General features: G+C 52.8%; 1 protein-coding gene across 4 annotated transcripts; it reads right to left on the minus strand.

Annotated features, from left to right (window-relative positions):
• Nucleotides 1-612: 612 nt before the first annotated feature.
• On the minus strand, nucleotides 613-17,230 carry RAB4B (RAB4B, member RAS oncogene family). Of its 4 annotated transcripts, XM_012461448.2 has the most exons (8): nucleotides 17,086-17,230; nucleotides 15,715-15,795; nucleotides 15,322-15,436; nucleotides 12,286-12,348; nucleotides 12,051-12,205; nucleotides 9,573-9,668; nucleotides 9,355-9,485; nucleotides 1,743-2,125 (listed from the first exon to the last, which is right to left on the minus strand). In XM_012461448.2, exons 1-7 carry the CDS (start codon nucleotides 17,099-17,101, stop codon nucleotides 9,370-9,372), a joined length of 642 nt encoding a protein of 213 aa, XP_012316871.1. In that variant the 5' UTR covers nucleotides 17,102-17,230; the 3' UTR covers nucleotides 1,743-2,125; nucleotides 9,355-9,369. The 4 variants fall into 4 exon arrangements, with proteins under 4 accessions (XP_012316870.1, XP_012316871.1, XP_012316868.1 ...); XM_012461447.3 differs by lacking the exons at nucleotides 1,743-2,125; nucleotides 17,086-17,230 and adding an exon at nucleotides 613-633 and having other exon boundaries at nucleotides 15,715-16,950; XM_012461445.2 differs by lacking the exon at nucleotides 17,086-17,230 and having other exon boundaries at nucleotides 15,715-16,950.
• Between the last annotated feature and the right edge of the window lie 266 nt (nucleotides 17,231-17,496).

Genomic DNA, 17,496 nt, shown 5'->3' on the forward strand with positions numbered 1-17,496 from the left:
GCGGGGCGGGGCACGCAAATGATGTAATTTACATGGAGAGGCCCACCCCCCTCCCCATCCCCCTGCGCGGAGCACCGGGTCCGGGAGCGCGGTGCGCGTGACTTCATTTACATGGTCAGCTCCTCCTCCTCGCTGCCCAGGAACGGGGGTGAGAGATGGAGAAATGGCTGCGCAGTTAGTTGGGAAACGTATGTAAATTAGCACGTCAGTAAATAATTTACAGAAGTATCTTTTATAAGTGCCGGACGCCCTTGAGAAAAGGGAACGCGGACTAGAATGGATGTGCAAATGTGTATTTTAAAGACACGCTCTGCCCTGCCCCGTGGGAATCAGAATAAAGAACCAGGGAAAGCCTGGGCAACAGAGCGAGACCTCATCTTTACACAAAAATTTTAAATGAAAACAAAAAAAAATCCACGGAAAGCTACACGGAGAAGACATTTGCATGACCAGCTGGGAACATTTTGGGGCAATACGGAGAGAAGGTCATTTTGAATGCGCCGCCCCCTCCACCATCGCTCTGGAGTTGGGACTCAAGGCTCCCGCGGGGCCGGTGAAGGGGGTCGTAGGGGTGGGAGGGCAACGAGCAACTGGGAGGTCCTCAGAGGGCTGCACCAGTCCCCAGCAGGCCACCTGAGGGGGTAGGGAGCGGTGCGTGAGCACAAGGATATGCATACTGGTATCCACACATGCATGACGATTGCACAGAAGCCCGCAGTCCTGAGGGCACGCACAGGGTTCATGGCCACACAAGGGTGTTTCTTGTTTAGTTTTGTTTTGAAATGAGGTCTTACCCTTTTGCCCAGGCTGGAGTGCTGTGGCACAATCACGGTTCACTGCAACCTGAACCTCCCAACTAAAGTGATCCTCACACCTCAGCCTCCCGAGTAGCTGGGACTTCAGGTGTGTACCACCACGCCTGGCTAACTTGTTTTTTTCTTTTTGAGACAGTCTCGCTCTGGCGCCAGGGTGGAGTGCAGTGGCGCAATCTTGGCTCACTACAACCTATGCCTCCCGGGTTCAAGCGATTCTCCTGCCTCAGCCTCCTGAGTAGCTGGGACTACAGGCACGTGCCACCACACCCAGCTAATTGTTTTGCATTTTCAGTAGAGACGGGGTTTCACCATGTTGGCCAGGATGGTCTCGATCTCTTGACCTCGTGATCCGCCCGCCTTGGCCTCCCAAAGTGCTGGGATTACAGGCCTGAGCCACCACTCCTGGCCACACATGGGTGTTTAAAAGGAGCCAAATTCACACCAAAACACATAGTCCTCAAGGGCACACATGCGCAGGCACACCCACAGTAGTAAGTCACTGCCTACGACTTTCAGTCATAAGACATGCAGACTAGAGGTACACCTATAAGCCCAAATTCCCATCCCCTGGCCTTGATGTCCCAAACAATACCAGTTCACCAATACAATCACTGAGGCCACAGAGCAGTTACAGCTATCAGCATCACACACAACCAGCACACATTCCTGTAGACATCATCCCATACACAGGTTACTGGAAACATGTATGCATGTCACAAACACAGGGACATCAGCGTGTTGACACACTTGAGCCTGGAACACAGATTGTCACAAACTGTCCACCCAGTAACAAATTCCCTCCCTCTGCAACAGGCACCTGAGTCCATCTCCAATCCAGAAACAAGGCCCCCAAACACCATGACCCAAGAGTCTTCTGTCAGGGACCTCTTCCATCTCCCTGCCATCCAGGAATAACGGAGGCCAAGACACAGGTGTAAACAATGCTTTATGAGAGTAGGGTGGTGCTGGACAGGCCTCCAGGTAATAAATAACAGGTACTAGCAACAGCGGGGCTAGGCAGGCAGCTGGGGACAAATGACCCTGGTCTCAGGCTTTGGGAGCTCTTGGGGTGTGGTTAGGGGTTCAGGGGGACAGAGGTTAGCCAAGACAGAGGAAGCAGCAGCAGGTACGGGTTCCCCCTTCCCCCCGTGGCTCAGTCTTGCCCCAAAGCCAGGCCCCACCAGGCCAGGGAAGGGGGACAGGTGGCGGCGCAGCTCCTCTGGGGCCACGGCAGGTTGGGACACGGCCTCTCAGAGCCTGGGCCTGGGCCCCAGCCGGAAGGGCAGGGCTGGTCCTGGAGAACAGGTGAGCTGAAAGAGAAGGGTGTGGTGACCTGCAGGGTCCTGAGGTCTGTCCAGCTGGTCTCTGTCTCATTTCCAGGTATTTCCCTGCCTATCTGTATTGGTCTGTTCATACCTTTCTTCTCCCAGTTTCCACATTGTCTGATGTTCTGTCTCTCTCCTGAAGGTAATTTGGGGCTTACGCTAAGGGTACCTGCATCTCCCTGTTTGTTTGCCTCAGAGAGCTGAGTCTGTAAAGCCAGATTTCAACATCTAATAAATATCATGTATCTGGCTAGACGCAATGGCTCATGCCTGTAATCCCAGCACTGTGGGAAGCCAAGGCGAGAGGATCACTTGAGCCCAGGAGTTTGAGACCAGCCATAGGCAACACCACAAAACTCTGTCTCTATAAAAAAATACAAACATTAGCCAGGTGTAGTGGCATGTGTCAGTGGTCCCAGCTACCTGGGGGGCTGAGGTGGGAAGATCGCTTGAGCCTGAGAGGTGGAGGTTGCAGTGAACCAAGATTGTGCTGCTGCACTCCAGCCTAGGCAACGGAGTGAGACTCTGTCTCAAAAAAATAAAAATATAATGAACCTGCCTTTGTATCTCTCTGTGTCCCTCTATGCTCCTGGATCACCCTGATTCTTTTTTTTTTTTTTTTTAAACAGAGACAGGGTTTCACCATATCGGCCAGGCTGGTCTCAAACTCCTGATCTTGTGATCCACCTGCCTCCACCTCCCAAAGTACTGGGATTAAAACTTTGGGAGGCTGAGGTGGAGGACTGCTTGAGGCCAGGAGTTTAAGACCAACCTGGCTAACACAGTGAGACCCTATCTCAAAGAAAAAAAAAGGGAAAAGAGGCCAGGTATGGTGGCTCCCGCCTGTAATCCCTGCACTTTGGGAGGCTGAGATGGGTGGATCGTTTGAGCTCAGACCAGCCTGAGCAACATGGTGAAATCCCATCTCTTCAAAAAATAAAAAGAGCCGGGCACGGTGGCTCAAGCCTGTAATCCCAGCACTTTGGGAGGCCGAGGTGGGTGGACCACGAGGTCAAGAGATCGAGACCATCCTGGTCAACATGGTGAAACCCCATCTCTACTAAAAATACAAAAAATTAGCTGGGCATGGTGGCGCATGCCTGTAATCCCAGCTACTCAGGAGGCTGAGGCAAGAGAATTGCCTGAACCCAGGAGGCGGAGGTTGCGGTGAGCCGAGATCGCGCCATTGCACTCCAGCCTGGGTAACAAGAGCGAAACTCCGTCTCAAAAAAATAAAATGAAATAAAAATAAAAATAAATAAAAATAAAAATAAAAAAAATAAAAACATAAAAATTAGCCAGGCATGGTGGTGCACACCTATAGTCCCAGTTACTTGGGGAGCTGAGGTGGGAGGATCACTTGAGCCCAGGACGTCAAGGATGCAGCGAGCTGAGATGGTGCCACTGCGCTCCAGCCTGGGTGACAAAGTGAGACACTTCTCAAAAAAAAGAAAAAGGAAAAGAATGTTATATTGACCAACAGAAATAGAAAACAAATTGGTGGTTGCCAGGGGCTGGGGAAATGGAGAGTGACTGCTTAATGTGTGTGGGGTTTCCTTTAGGGTAATGAAAACGTTCTGAGGCTGGGTGGGTAGCTCACACCTGTAATCCCAGCACTTTTGGAGGCCAAGGCAGGCGGATCACCTGAGGTTGGGAGTTCAAGCCCAGCCTGATCAACATGGAGAAACCCCATCTCTACTAACAATACAAAAATTACCGGGGCATGGTGGCACACGCCTGTAATTCCAGCTACTCCAGAGGCTGAGGCAGGAGAATCGCTTGAACCCGGGAGGCGGAGTGAGCCAAGATCACGTGATTGCACTCCAGCCTGGGTGACAGAGCGAGACTCCGTCTCAAAAAAAAAAAAGAAAGAAAACGTCTGAAACAACACAGAGGTGGTGGTTGCACAACCCGGTGAATGCGCTGAATTCCACTGAATCGCGCAGGCTTTGAAGAGTTACGTCAATTTATGTTACGTGACTCTCACTTCAGTGACAAAAAACGAAAGAATACTGGTGGTAGGAAAATGTGTGTTTGAGTTTTATAGATAGGTGGGATCTGCTACAGTCAGTCCTAGATCAACATGTAAAATATATTTTCTCCTGCAGATTGCAATCAACAAAGTATGAAAAAGCCTTGCCTTGTTACATTTGACCCACTGAGGGCAAGCTCTAGGAAAGAATCTCTGCTAAGCCCTGAGGCAAGGAAGACACACCATTTGAGCTCAGTCCAAAGATGGATAAGAAGAAAACTTTAGCCGGGCGTGTCGGCTCACGCCTATAATCCCAGCACTTTGGGAGGCCAAGGCAGGTGGATCACCTGAGGTCAGGAGTTCCAGACCAAAGCCTGGCCAACATGGTGAAACCCCATCTCTACTAAAAATACAAAAAATAGCCAGGCCTGGTAGCAGGCATCTGTAATCTCAGCTACTCAGGAGGCCGAGTCTGGAGAATCACTTGAACCCGGGAGGCACAGTTTGCAGTGAGCCAAGATTGCACCATTGCACTGCAGCCTGGGAGACAAGAGCGAGACTTTGTCTCAAAACAACAACAACAACAACAACAACAAAAACCAGCCCTCAATGATCAAGTCTTGACCATCAGGCCCCATTCTGAGCACTTTGCATGAACTGACTTATTTCATCTTCTCACCACCTATAGAAGTAGGTGCTATTATTAGCCTCATTTTACAGATGAGCAAACTGAGGCTTGGGCACAGCAGGTGCAAAGTCTTGGGAGGACAAGAGAGCACTGTCCAAAGACATCATCCTTGACTCCTTTCTCTTTCAGACTCCACATCCATTCCATCAGGAAATCATGTGGGCTCTGCCTTCCAAGTAGACCCAAAGTCTAACCCCTGTTCCCCACAGCCCCCCTGGAAATGCCAAGGGTTGGGAGAGGATTGAGCATGAAGTACAGAGGGGAGAATTGGCAAGACATACACATGCCCCAGAGAGGTGGGGATGGGACCAAATCCTGCAGGGTTCTGAAAACCCTTCAAGAAGTTTGGGGCCAGGCACGGTGGCTCATGCACTTTGGGAGGCCGAGGCGGATGGATCACTTAAGGTCAGGAGTTTGTGAACAGCTGGCCGACATGGTGAAACCCTGTCTCTACTAAAAATACGAAAAGTTAGCCAGGCATTGGTGGCCCATGCCTATGGTCCCAGTTACTCAGGAGGCTGAGGCGCTAGAATCGCTGGAACCCAGAAGCGGAGGTTGCAGTGAGCCGAGATTGTACCACTGCACTCCAGCCTAGGTGACAGAGCGAGACTCTATCTCAAAAAAAAGAAGTTTGAACCCAAGCATGGAGGAACAAGTAGTGCTTCCTGGAGGAGGGAAGGAGGTTGCCAGGGAAAAAGGGGAGGAATGGTGTTCCAGGGAGAGGCCCAGCATGAGCAAGGGCCCAGAGGAATGGGAAGAACTCCAGTGCAACTGGAGTGGCCTGAGACAGGAGCTGTACAAGGGGCTGAGGCTGGTGAGGCTGGGCTGGCAGGGACCAGTCCCTGCAGAGGGTCCAACGCCAGGCTGAGGAACTTCAGCTGTGTCCTGGGACCCGGAGAGCCATGGAAGGTTCTGAACAAGGGAGCGACAGGAGCGGACGTGTGTTAGAAAGACCCAGTGGCCGCATCAACAAGAGACAGGATTGGCCGGGGGCGGTGGCTCAGGCCTGTGATCCCAGCACTTTGGGAGGCCAAGGCGGGTGGATCTCCTGAGGTTAGGAGTTCGAGATCAGCCTGGCGAACACGGCGAAACCCCATCTCTACTAAAAATACAAAAATTAGCCAGGAGTGGTTGTGCATGCCTATAATCCCAGCTACTTGGGAGGCAGAGGCAAAGGAATTGCATTAACCTGGGAGGCGGAGGTCACAGTGAGCAGAGATGGCACCACTACACTCCAGCCTGAGCGACAGTGTGAAATTCTGTCTCAAAAAAAAAAAAAAAAGACAGGTCCAAAAAAAAAGAATGGCCAAGACCGGAAGTCAGAGCGTCTAGGGAGGACACGGACCCTATTCCTGTCTCGGCCACTCCTCTGCCCTCCCCCTCGTCCTGTCCTCCACCGTCTCTCCCCTGGCCTATGTAGCTTCTTCTCTGGTGTCCTGGTGACCCCCTCTATTCCTCACAGCCTCTTCCCTTTATGCAGCCAGAGGGACCCTGTGAACCTCTGAATCGCATCCCGTCCCTCCGTTCAGAAGCCTCCCATGGCTTCCACACAGGGTGTAAGCCAGAGGCCTCCCCAGGGTCCACAGGCTCTAACTGATCTGCTTCCTCCAACCCCTGACCCCATCATGCTGTACCCCCAAAACACACACAGGTCCTCCATGACGACCACACTGGCTGCTTCGGTCACCCTCACCCACACCAGGTATGCCCCTCGCTCAGGCGTTGCACTTACTGAGCTCTCTGCCTGCAATGCTCTGCCCCGTATCCCCATAGGCCTCCCTGTCTTCCCTCCTTTACTCAAATGCCATCTTCTCAGTGAGGCTTCCCTCATCATCTTGTTGTTTTTTTTTTTTTTTTTGAGATGGAGTTTTGCTCTTGTTACCCAGGCTGGAGTGCAATGGCGCGATCTCGGCTCACCGCAACCTCTGCCTCCTGGGTTCAGGCAATTCTCCTGCCTCAGCCTCCTGAGTAGCTGGGATTACAGGCACGCGCCACCATGCCCAGCTAATTTTCTGTATTTTTACTAGAGACGGGGTTTCACCATGTTGACCAGGATGGTCTCGATCTCTTGACCTCGTGATCCACTCGGCTCGGCCTCCCAAAGTGCTGGGATTACAGGCGTGAGCCACCGCGCCCGGTCCTCATCATCTTGTTTAAAGTACACTCTTGGCCAGGCGCAGTGGCTCATGTCTGTAATCCCAGTACTTTGGGAGGCCGAGGCAGGTGGATCACCTGAGGTCAGGAGTTTGAGACCAGCCTGGCCAACATGCTGAAACCCTGTCTCTACTAAAAGTACAAAAATTAGCTGGGTGTGGCGGCAGGCATCTGTAATCCCAGCTACTCAGGAGGCTGAGGCTGGAGAATCACTTGAATCCAAGAGGCGGAGGTTGCAGTGAGCAGAGATCATACCACAGCATTCCAGCCTGGGCAGCAGAGCAGTACCCAATCTCAAAGAAAAAAAAATGGCCAGGTACAGTGGCTCACACCTGTAATCCTAGCACTTTGGGAGGCCAAGGTGGGTGGATCACCTGAGGTTAGTTCAAGACCAGCCTGGCCAATGTGGTAAAACCCCATCTCTACCAGAAATATAAAAAATTAGCCAGGCCTGGTGGTGGGCATCTGTTAATCCCAGCTACTTGGGAGACTGAGGCAGGAGAATCACTTGAACCAAGGAGGTGGAGGTTGCAGTGAACCGAGATTGCGCCACCGCCCTCCAGCCTGGGCAACAAGAGTGAAACTCTGTCTCAAAAAAAAAAAATAGCCAGACACGGTAGCTCACGCCTATAATCCCAGCACTTTGGGAGGCCGAGGTGGGTGGATCACGAGGTCAAGAGATCGAGACCATCCTGGTCAACAAGGTGAAACCCTGTCTCTACTAAAAAATACAAAAATTAGCTGGGCATGGTGGCATGCGCCTGTAGTCCCAGCTACTCGGGAGGCTGAGGCAGGAGAATTGCTTGAACCCAGGAGGCGGAGGTTGCGGTGAGCCAAGATCACGCCATTGCACTCCAGTCTGGGCAACAAAAGTGAAACTCCGTCTCAAATAAATAAATAAATAAATAAACTTGGGCGGGGCACGGTGGCTCGCGCCTGTAATCCCAGCACTTTGGGAGGCCGAGGTGGGTGGATCACCTGAGGTCAGGAGTTCAAGACCAGCCTGGCCATCATGGTGAAATCCCATCTTAAAAACAAAACAACAACAAAAAAAAAACCCTACATTTCTCCACCGTATCCACCCTCTGTGCACGTTTGTTCTCCATAGTTCTTAACCTCCCTCACTACTACAAACTTTACTTATGTATTTCTTTCGTTGTTTTGTTTTGTTTTCTTTCTTTCGTTTTTTTTAGACATAGTGTCACTCTGTCACCCAGGCTGGAGTGCGGTGGCACAGGGTCACAGCTCATTGCAACCTCGAACTCCTGGGCTCAAGCCATCCTCCCATCTCAGCCTCCCAAGTAGCTGAGACTACAGGCGCGCAGCACCGCGCATGGCTAATTAAAAAAAAATTTTTGTGGAGATGAGGTTGCTTTGTTGCCCAGCCTAGTCTGAAACTGATCCTCCCATCTCAGCCTCCCAAAGTGCTGGGATTATAGCGGGGAGCCACTGTGCCCAGCCGATTTACATCTCTCATTTATCATCTGTTTCCCTCCAAAAGAATGTCAGCTCCACGAGGGTGGGAGTCTGTGTTACTCCCTGCCGTATTCCCAGTGCCTTGGGCAGGGCCTGGCACACAGCAGGCACTCAGTAATCACTGGAGAACTATGAATGGGAGGGTCAAGTTCTAGGGCAGGAAGCTGGCCTGGGGCTGGATGGTACAGGTGGATTCCCTGTGGCCCAGAAAATGTCTCTTTTTTTCTTTTCTTTTTTTTTTTTTGAGACAGAGTCTTGCTCTGTCACCCAGGCTGGAATGCAGTGGCTCAGTCTCCTCTCACTGCAACCTCCACGTCCTGGGTTCAAGCAATTCTCCTGCCTCAGCCTCCCAAATAGCTGGGACCAAAGGCATGTACTACTATGCCCGGCTAATTTTTTTATTTTTAGTAGAGAAGGGTTTCACTGTGTTGGCCAGGATGGTCTCCAAATCCTGACCTTATGTGTCTTTTTTTTTAGTGCCCCTTCATCACATGAAACCCCTCTGCCTGTGTCCCCTCATCCCATCCTGACCCCTCTGCCTCTGCCTGCCCTATCCCATCCCTGATCCCTCTGCCTGTGTCCCCCAACCTGGCCCTGACCCCTCTGGGCCTCTCCCCTGCTGGCTCTGACCCCTCTCTCCCAGTGCTTACCCATCTGGCCCTGACCTGAGCTGTCACTGTCTGAAGTGGGTCTGTCCCTGCACCGCCACCCACTGAACTGCCTCCACCCGTGTGGACCTCCCAAAGTGCTGGGATTACAGGCATGAGCCGCCGCACCCAGCCAGATGCCTCCTTTAGCTTGTGTGTTTTGCATCATTCTCTCTCACTGTGTTTCTCTTGTCATCACATGTTCTGTGTCTGTCTCCACACCATCTCCCCCATTCCCAAGAGACTACCCTGCCTCCCTAAGCCCCCAGTGTCCCACCTGGCTCCGCAGGGCTCAGCAGCCACACGGCTGAGGGGCCACAGCCTGGGCGCTCCGAGGCTGCCGGAGCTGGCGGAGAGATGCATCCCCATACTGAATGCCAGAGCCCATCCTCTCGGGGTCGAGCTCGCCTGTGGGGAAGGGGAGAGGTCAGCACTGGTCACCTGGAGACCCCTGGGCCTGCCCTCCGCTCCCACTCAGGCCGGTCGGGGCCTCACCTGAGTCAATCTTGTTGAGGATGGTGCGGGCACACTTGAGAAACGCCTCCTCCACGTTCTCGCCCGTGAGAGCGCTGGTCTCCAGGAACATCAGCTCTGCAGCGGCACACATTCCAAGGTCAGGGCCCCAGTCAATCCCCACCCTCCACTGAGCTCTCACCTGCTTACTCTCATCCTGTTCCTCCAACATCCCATCCCCGCTTCCCCTCACCTCAGGCCTGCCACTAACATCCACTTCCCTATATACCCACCCAGCTCTTCCTTCAGAGCTCAGCTCACATAGCTCTTCCTCCAGGAAGTCCTCCCTGACTTCCCAGGCTGGGTCAGGTGCCTATTTAGGGCTCCAACAGCTTCCTGTGGCCCCATATCCTGGTCCTGACCTCTCTGCTTGTGCCTCCTCATCCTGGTCCCAACCCTCTGCCTGGGTCCCCATCCCACCCCTGACCCTTCTGCCCAGGCTCCCCATTCCATATAACTCCTCTACCTGTGTCCCCCCATCCCACCCCTGATCCCTCTGCCCAGGCCCCTCATTCCATATAACTCCTCTGCCTGTGTCCCCTCGTCCCACCTGACCCCTCTGCCTGTGCTCCACCATCCCACACCTGACTCCTCTGCCTGTGTCCCCTCATCCCACCCCTGACCTCTCTGCCTGTGTTCCACCATCCCACCCCTGACCCCTCTCCCTCTGCCTGCCCTGTCGCAGCCCTGACCCCTCTGCCTGTGCTCCCCATCCCACCCTGATCCCTCTGCCTGCTCCCCCAAATCCTGGCCCTGACCCCTCTCTCCCAGCCCTGACTTTTCTGGGCTGTCACTGTCTGGAAGTAGGTCTGTCCTTCCACCCTCCACCCACTGAACTGTGAGCTCCATGCACGTTGGGCCTCGGGCTGTCTCCAACACTGTGTCCCCAACACCACCTCGGGCAGGCACAGGCCAACAAGGGTCTACCCATAGCCGCGTGGCAAGGCCCCACGGTCAGAAAGTTAGAGCCAATTCACACCCACACCTCTCTGATGGCAAAACCTCCTTTAAACCTGAAGGTTGCAAAACAGGGGAACATAGGCAGATCTCAAGCCAGCAGATGCGGGTGGTTTGGCCAACACAGTGTTTTCAAATGAGTTTACACTTGCAAACCTTTTTCTTTGTTTTTTCTTTGAGACAAGGTCTCACTCTGTCCCCTAGGCTGGAGTGCAGTGGTGTGATCATAGATCACTCCTGGGCTCAAGTGATCCTCCTGCCTCAACCTCCTGAGTCACCAGGACCCCACAGCCACATACCACCACACCCAGGTTTGTTTTTTTTGTTTGTTTGTTTTTTTCTTTTGTAGAGGTGGGGTCTTACTCCATTGCACAGGCTGGTCTCAAACTCCTGACCTCAAGTGATCCTCCTATCTTGGCCTCTGAAAATGTTGGGATTACAGGTGTGAGCCACTGCAGCTGGCCCTTGCAAACCTGGTGTGGGCTGTCAGAATGCTGCATTTCCCTTAGCACCAGTGCCTGTTACCCTGGGATCTACCCCATCCATCTCCTGTATTCAAAAATGTGCCTTTGGGCCAGGCACAGTGGCTCATGCCTGTAATCCCAGCACTTTGGGAGGCTGAGGCGGGTGGATCATGAGGTCAAGAGATCAAGACCATCCTGGCCAATATGGTGAAACTCTGTCTCTATAAAAAATACAAAAATTAGCTGGGCATGGTGGCGTGCACCTGTAATCCCAGCTACTCAGGAGGCTGAGGCAGGAGAATTGCTTGAACTCCGGGGGTAGAAGTTGTGGTGAGCCGAGATTGCACCACTGCACTCCAGCCTGGTGAGAGCGAGACTCCATCTCAAAAACAAAAACAAAAACACCAATTCGGTAGGCGAAACCTCAGCAGCCAACATTAATCTAGCACCCCCTGTGGCAGGTGCTGAGGACTTTCCACTAACGATCTCCCTTAATCAATCAATCATCACAGCACACTGTGAGGCAGTAATACTGTGACCCCACTTTCCAGATGAGGAAACTGAACCAGTGTAATCCCACAGCTCACTGGTGGCAACACTTAAATTTTTTTTTTTTTTTTTTGAGACAGGGTCTTGCTCTGTCTCCCAGACAGGAATACAACGGCATGATCACGGCTCACTGCAGTCTTAAACTCTCAGGCTCAGTTGATCCTCCTGCCTCAGCCTCCACTGTAGCTGGGACTACAGGCATGAGCCACCACACCCAGCTAATTTTTAAAATTTTATGTAGAGATAGGATCTCACTTTGTTGTCCAGGCTGGTCTCAAACCCCTGGGCTCAAGCAGTCCTCCCACCTTGGCCTCCCAAAGTGCCAGGATTATAGGTATGAGCCACCACGCCCGGCCAACACTCAAATGTGAACCCAGACCACTGAAGCTCCACGTTCCCCTGCTGGGCACGGCCACTAAGAGCCAGGAAATCCACGGTCCCTGTGGACTGTCCACCCCTGCCACCACCTGGCCCACCACACAGCCCTCACCATTCTCCTGGGCAAAGCGAGAGGCCTCCAGGAAAGTGACCTCCCGCTCAGGGTCCAGGTCCTTCTTGTTGCCACAGAGGATGACCACGATGTTGGGGCTGGCCAGCGTGCGGGCATCCGTCAGCCAGGCAGCCAGTGAGTTGTATGTCTCCCGGCTGTGGAGAAGGGGGAGGGGAGGGAGGTGGTGCAGGAGAGGGGCCACCCATGCCCTGCCTCACCCACTCCAGGTACCCACCTGGTGATGTCGTATACCAGCAGGGCTCCAGCCGCCCCTCGGTAATAACTCCGCGTCACCGACCTGTGGGGCCAGGAGGACCCAGTCACCCCCAAGGCTGGGGTCTGCCCTGAGAGTGCCCCCCTCTGCGGGGAGAGACTGGTGGTTCGGAGGCCCCCCTCCACTGCTGGCCAACGCCCCAAAACCTGGCCTTGGTCCGGTCACCATGCAATTCCTCTCTTCCTGTATCCTTGCAGTCTGTCTCTCTTCGCCTCTCTCAGCTTCTATCTCACTCAGCTGGCCTGCTGCCTCTGTCTGTGAGTCTCCCTGTCTTTCTCTCTCCCTGTGTCCCTGTCTCCCTGTCTTTCCATTCGTCTGTTTTCCTCTCCGTTTCTCTTTCATGTGTGTATTTATTTATTTATTTATTTACTTATTGATTGACTGATTGATGGTCTTGCTCTGTAGCCCAGGCTGGAGGGCAGTGGCATTATCTTGGCTCATTACAACCTCGATCTCTTCGGTTTGGTCTCCCAAGACAGGGATCCTTCCACCTCAGCCTCTGAAGTATCTGGGACTACCAGTGTGCACCACTATATCTGGCTAATTTCTTTCTTTTTTTTTTTTTTTCTGAGAGGGAGTTTTGCTCTTGTTGCCCAGGCTGAAGTGCAATAGCGTGATCTCGGCTCACCGCAACCTCCACCAACCTCCACCTCCCAGGTTCAAGTGATTCTCCTGCCTCAGCCTCCCGAGTAGCTGAGATTACAGGTGCCCACTACCACGCTTGCCTAATTTTGTATTTTTAGTAGAAACGGGGTTTCTCCATGTTGGTCAGGCTGGTCTTCAACTCCTGACTTCAGGTTATCCACCCACCTCAGCCTCCCAAAGTGCTGGGATTACAGGCATGAGCCACCTCACCCAGCCTAATTTCTTCATATTTTTTGTAAAGATGGGGTTTTGCTATGTTGCCCAGGCTGTGCTCCAACTCCTGGGCTCAAGTGATTCTCCTGCCTTGGCCTATCCGCCTATGGGTCTTTTATTTATTTATTTTTTTTGAGTGGGAGTCTCTGTCACCTAGGCTGGAGTGCAGCGGCAAGATCTCAGCTTACTGTAACCTCCATCTCTGGGGTTCGAGCGATTCTCCCACCTCAGCCTCCTGAGTAGCCAGGATTACAGATGCACACCACCACATCTGGCTAGTTTTTGAATTTTTAGTAGAGATGAGGTTTTGCCATGTTGGCCAGTCTGGTCTCAAACCCCTAACCTCAAGTGATCCACCCACCTCAGCCTCACAAAGTGCTGGGATTACAGGCCTGAGCCACCGTGCCCGGCCCTGTGTGTCATTTATTTATTTAGAGATAAAGTTTTGCTCTGTCGCCCAGGCTAGAGTGCAGTGGCGTGATCTTGGCTCACTGCAACCTCTGCCCCCCGAATTCAAGTGATTCTCCTGCTTCAGCCTCCCAAGTAGCTGGGGTTACAGGCATCCACTGCCACACCCAGCTAATTTTTGTATTTTTAGTAGAGACAGGGTTTGGCCGTGTTGGACAGTCTGGTCTGGAACTCCTGACCTCAAGTGATCCACCCACCTCAGCCACCCAAAGTGCTGAGATTATAGGCGTGAGCCACCACGCCCGGCTGTGACTATCAACTTTTCTGCAGGTATTTCCTGAAGACCTACTGTTCGCTGAGCCCTAAGCATTTCTCTCTCTCTCCCACAACACGTCCATCTCTCCATCTCTCTTTTGGAAAGATGGGATTTCTCGATGTTGCCCAGGCTGTTCTCAAACTCCTGGACTCAAGCACTTCTCCTGCCTTGGCCTGTGTGTCTTCAGTTCCCTATTTCTCACTGCCTTTCTTTCTGTTCCGTCTCTGTGGCTCTTCCATGCTCACCCTTGTCTTCCCATAAATGCGTCCATTAATTCATTCAACTATACCTGTCCAACACGCCCTGTCTCCCTCTTTGCCTCTGACCTCTGTTTTTTGGTGTCTTCTCCTCTCCCTTATTTATTTATTCATTCATTCATTTATTTATTGAGACAGAGTCTGGCTCTGTCGCCCCTGCCTCAGCCTCCTGAGTAGCTGGGATTACAGGTATGTGCCACCACAGCCTGGCTAAATTTTTTTTCGTATTTTTTTTTTTTTTTTTTTTTTTTGAGACGGAGTTTCGCTCTTGTTACCCAGGCTGGAGTGCAATGCGTGATCTCGGCTCACCGCAACCTCCGCCTCCTGGGTTCAGGCAATTCTCCTGCCTCAGCCTCCTGAGTAGCTGGGACTACAGGCATGCGCCACCATGCCCAGCTAATTTTTTGTATTTTTATTAGAGACGGGGTTTCACCATGTTGACCAGGATGGTCTCGATCTCTTAACCTCATGATCCACCCGCCTCAGCCTCCCAAAGTGCTGGGATTACAGGAGTGAGCCACCGCGCCCGGCCTTTTTTTCATACTTTTAGTAGAGACAGGGTTTCACCATATTGACCAGGCTGGTCTTGAACTCCTGACCTCAAGTGATCCACCTGCCTCAGCCTCCCATAGTGCTGGAATTATAGGCGTGAGCCATAGGCATCTGGCCTCCTTATCCCCCCTTATCTTTCTCTTCAACTCTCTTAGTCTCTGTCTCTTTTCTTTTCCTTTCTGAGTGTGTGTCTCTCAAGTTTTTCCTTCTCTGTTTTACTGTCTCTCAGTCTCTATCCCTTGCCCCATCTCCAAGCCTCTCTTCCTCTATCTATTTTTCTTTCTTTGTGATGGGGTCTCACTATGTTGCCCAGGCTGGTCTCGAACTCCTGGGCTTAGGCAGTCTTCCCACCTCAGCCTCCCAAAGCACAGAGATTACCAGCATGAGCCACTGCACCTGGCCCCTATCTCTTTTTCTTCTGCTGTCTCTTTCTCTCTCCAGTACTTCCTCTCTCTCTGCAGATATATGTACCTGCTAACTACAGTGTCTCTTCTCTCTCTGCCTTGTGTGCCCTCTCAGTGTCTCCAAGTAACTCCGCACACATATCTCTCTCTCTGTTTCATTCTCTCTCTCTCCCCATCACCCTTGGGAGCCCAGCCCACCTACCGAAACCGCTCTTGGCCAGCCGTGTCCCAAATCTGTAGCTTCACGGTCTTCCCACCCACGTTGACCACCCGGGATCCGAACTCCACGCCGATCGTGTGGTTGGAGTCCTGTTTGACTGGGAGTGGGAGGAACAGAAGGAGCAGTGCAGGGAGAGAGGAGACAGCTCAGAGGATCCCCCATCCTCCAAGGCCCTCTCAGTCTCTACAAACCCATTCTCATTGCTGGAGTGACTGAGGCCAGGGAGAACCTAGTAAAGGACATACGACAAAGCAAAGGCCAAAAAGCCAGCACCGGACTTGTACTACTATGGCCAGCCCTGCCCTCCCCAACAACTGCCCACCTGCCCACACCATGTCCAGCTCAGGGATCCCAGGACCACTGCGGGAAACTCACACTTATTTTCAATGAACTGATGAAGGAGACATGATTTGCCAGTTCCTGCACTGCCGATCACCAGGAATTTGAAGAGGAAGTCTGACCAGATAGGAGTCAAAATCAGGGATACCCACAGGGAGGGAAAGATACAGGGAAAAAGATGGAATCCAATCCAATCTCTCCCTCTAACCTTCATGGTTAGAGGGAGAGAAACACACACAGACACAAAGCAATAGGTAACAGTAACAGATAGCTCTTATGTAGCACTTCCCATGTGCCAGGCACATTCTATATATGTTCTTCAACTTTTATTTTAGGTTCAAGGGGTACATATGCAGGTTTGTTACATGGGTAAATTGTGTGTTGTTGTGGGCCAGGCATAGTTCTAAAGGTCTTTACTCACATCAACAGCTCACATCATCCTCAAGAAAACTCTATGAGGGAGGTAGACTAAAAATTATTCCCATTTTTCCACATGAGGAAGCAGGCCAGAGAGGTTAACTGAATTGCCAGCTAGGCAGAAGTCACATTCAAACCCAGGACAAGTGGCTCCAGAGTCCCACATCTTAGCTATTTCTTGCTAAAGTCTCTTGAAAGCTATTTAATCAAGGACTAAGATCTAGCCCTTGTTCCTCTTCACCTCCTACCACCCTCTGACTCATTCACTCCACTATAGCTCCTGGCCTTCAGCCCATTCCCTGAAAATGACAAGCTGGTTCTCACCTCAAGGTCTTTGCACTCTTCTCCCTTCTCATCTATATTTGTTGAATGAATGCGGCTCCCTCTGACTCCTAAACAAACGCTTCCCCCGCCTCCAACCACCACCTCCTATGGTACATCCCTACTGATTTTGCACTTCCCCACCTCTCCTTCCCTCCCTCTGCCCAGATCCTGGCTTCATTCTCAAGCGTAAGCTCCACCCCTTGCCACTAAGTCCTGCCCCTAACTCAAGGACAGCCCATCCCCAACCCCATTGTAGAGCTCTCTCAAGCCAGATCAGCCCCAGGGTCCTGAGCTTCCATTCAGGGCTCCTTCCAGCCCATAAACCTGACTCCTGCCATTCATGCAGTCGGCCCCGCCCTCTTACTCAGGCTCCGCCCAGATCCATTGAGGCCCACCTCTTCCCTCAGGGCCTCCCGCAAACCCTCAGGACCAGCTCCCTCAAATCCCGCCCCAGATCTATTTAACCCATGCACCAGAACCTCAGGCTCCACCCAAATCGAATAAGCTCAGCCTCAGACCTACTAAACCCCTCCCAGCATCCACTTAGACCCTGCCTCCATCACACCAGACCCCGCCCCCTGATCTACAAAGCCCCGCCCCATTCCCACAGGCCGCATCCTCCCTGGGCCCAGACCCAGGATCCCGGCTTCGGCCCACCACCCTCACCGTAGGTCTCGGCCATGACTCGGTCGCGGCCGCTGAGGGCCGCAATATGGCGCCGCGGCCGCGCCTGCTCCTCGGCTGGCAGCCGCTCCACTCCGGCTACAGCCCCGGCTCCTTCCTACTCCCCGGGCCCGGCACCGCCACTTCCGCCTCCGCCCCCCTCCGGCGCGACCCGCTCCGGCTGCGGGATACCAGGCCACGCTTTCTGAAAGGCGGGATTGGCGGACTCGCGGGCAGGGGGCGGGACAAAAGGCGCTGATTGGCGGCGTGAGAGAGGCCCAGCCCAAAGGGGCGGGGCAGGGGCCACCGATTGGTTGAGCAACTGGGAAGGGACGTGCAGAGCTGCTTCCCTGAGCTGAGGAACGGATTTGGTCGGGAGTCCGGGGGCAGTCGAGTCTCCGGATTGGATCGGAG

This window comes from Aotus nancymaae, unplaced genomic scaffold (genome assembly GCF_030222135.1).
Source record: "Aotus nancymaae isolate 86718 unplaced genomic scaffold, 86718_ANA_hifiasm-v0.15.2.pri h1tg000028l, whole genome shotgun sequence".
Lineage (NCBI taxonomy): Eukaryota > Metazoa > Chordata > Mammalia > Primates > Aotidae > Aotus > Aotus nancymaae.

Bases quoted from the DNA above. Each gene is read 5' to 3' on its own strand.
- RAB4B (XM_012461447.3), bottom strand. From the start codon at position 15,892: ATGAAGGTTAGAGGGAGAGATTGGATTGGATTCCATCTTTTTCCCTGT. The intron at 15,437-15,714 runs GTGAGTTTCCCG...TCCCACTCCCAG, and splicing joins TCAGTTCATTGAAAATAAGT to TCAAACAGGACTCCAACCAC. The intron at 9,669-12,050 runs GTGAGGGCTGTG...GTGCCGCTGCAG, and splicing joins TCGCTTTGCCCAGGAGAATG to AGCTGATGTTCCTGGAGACC.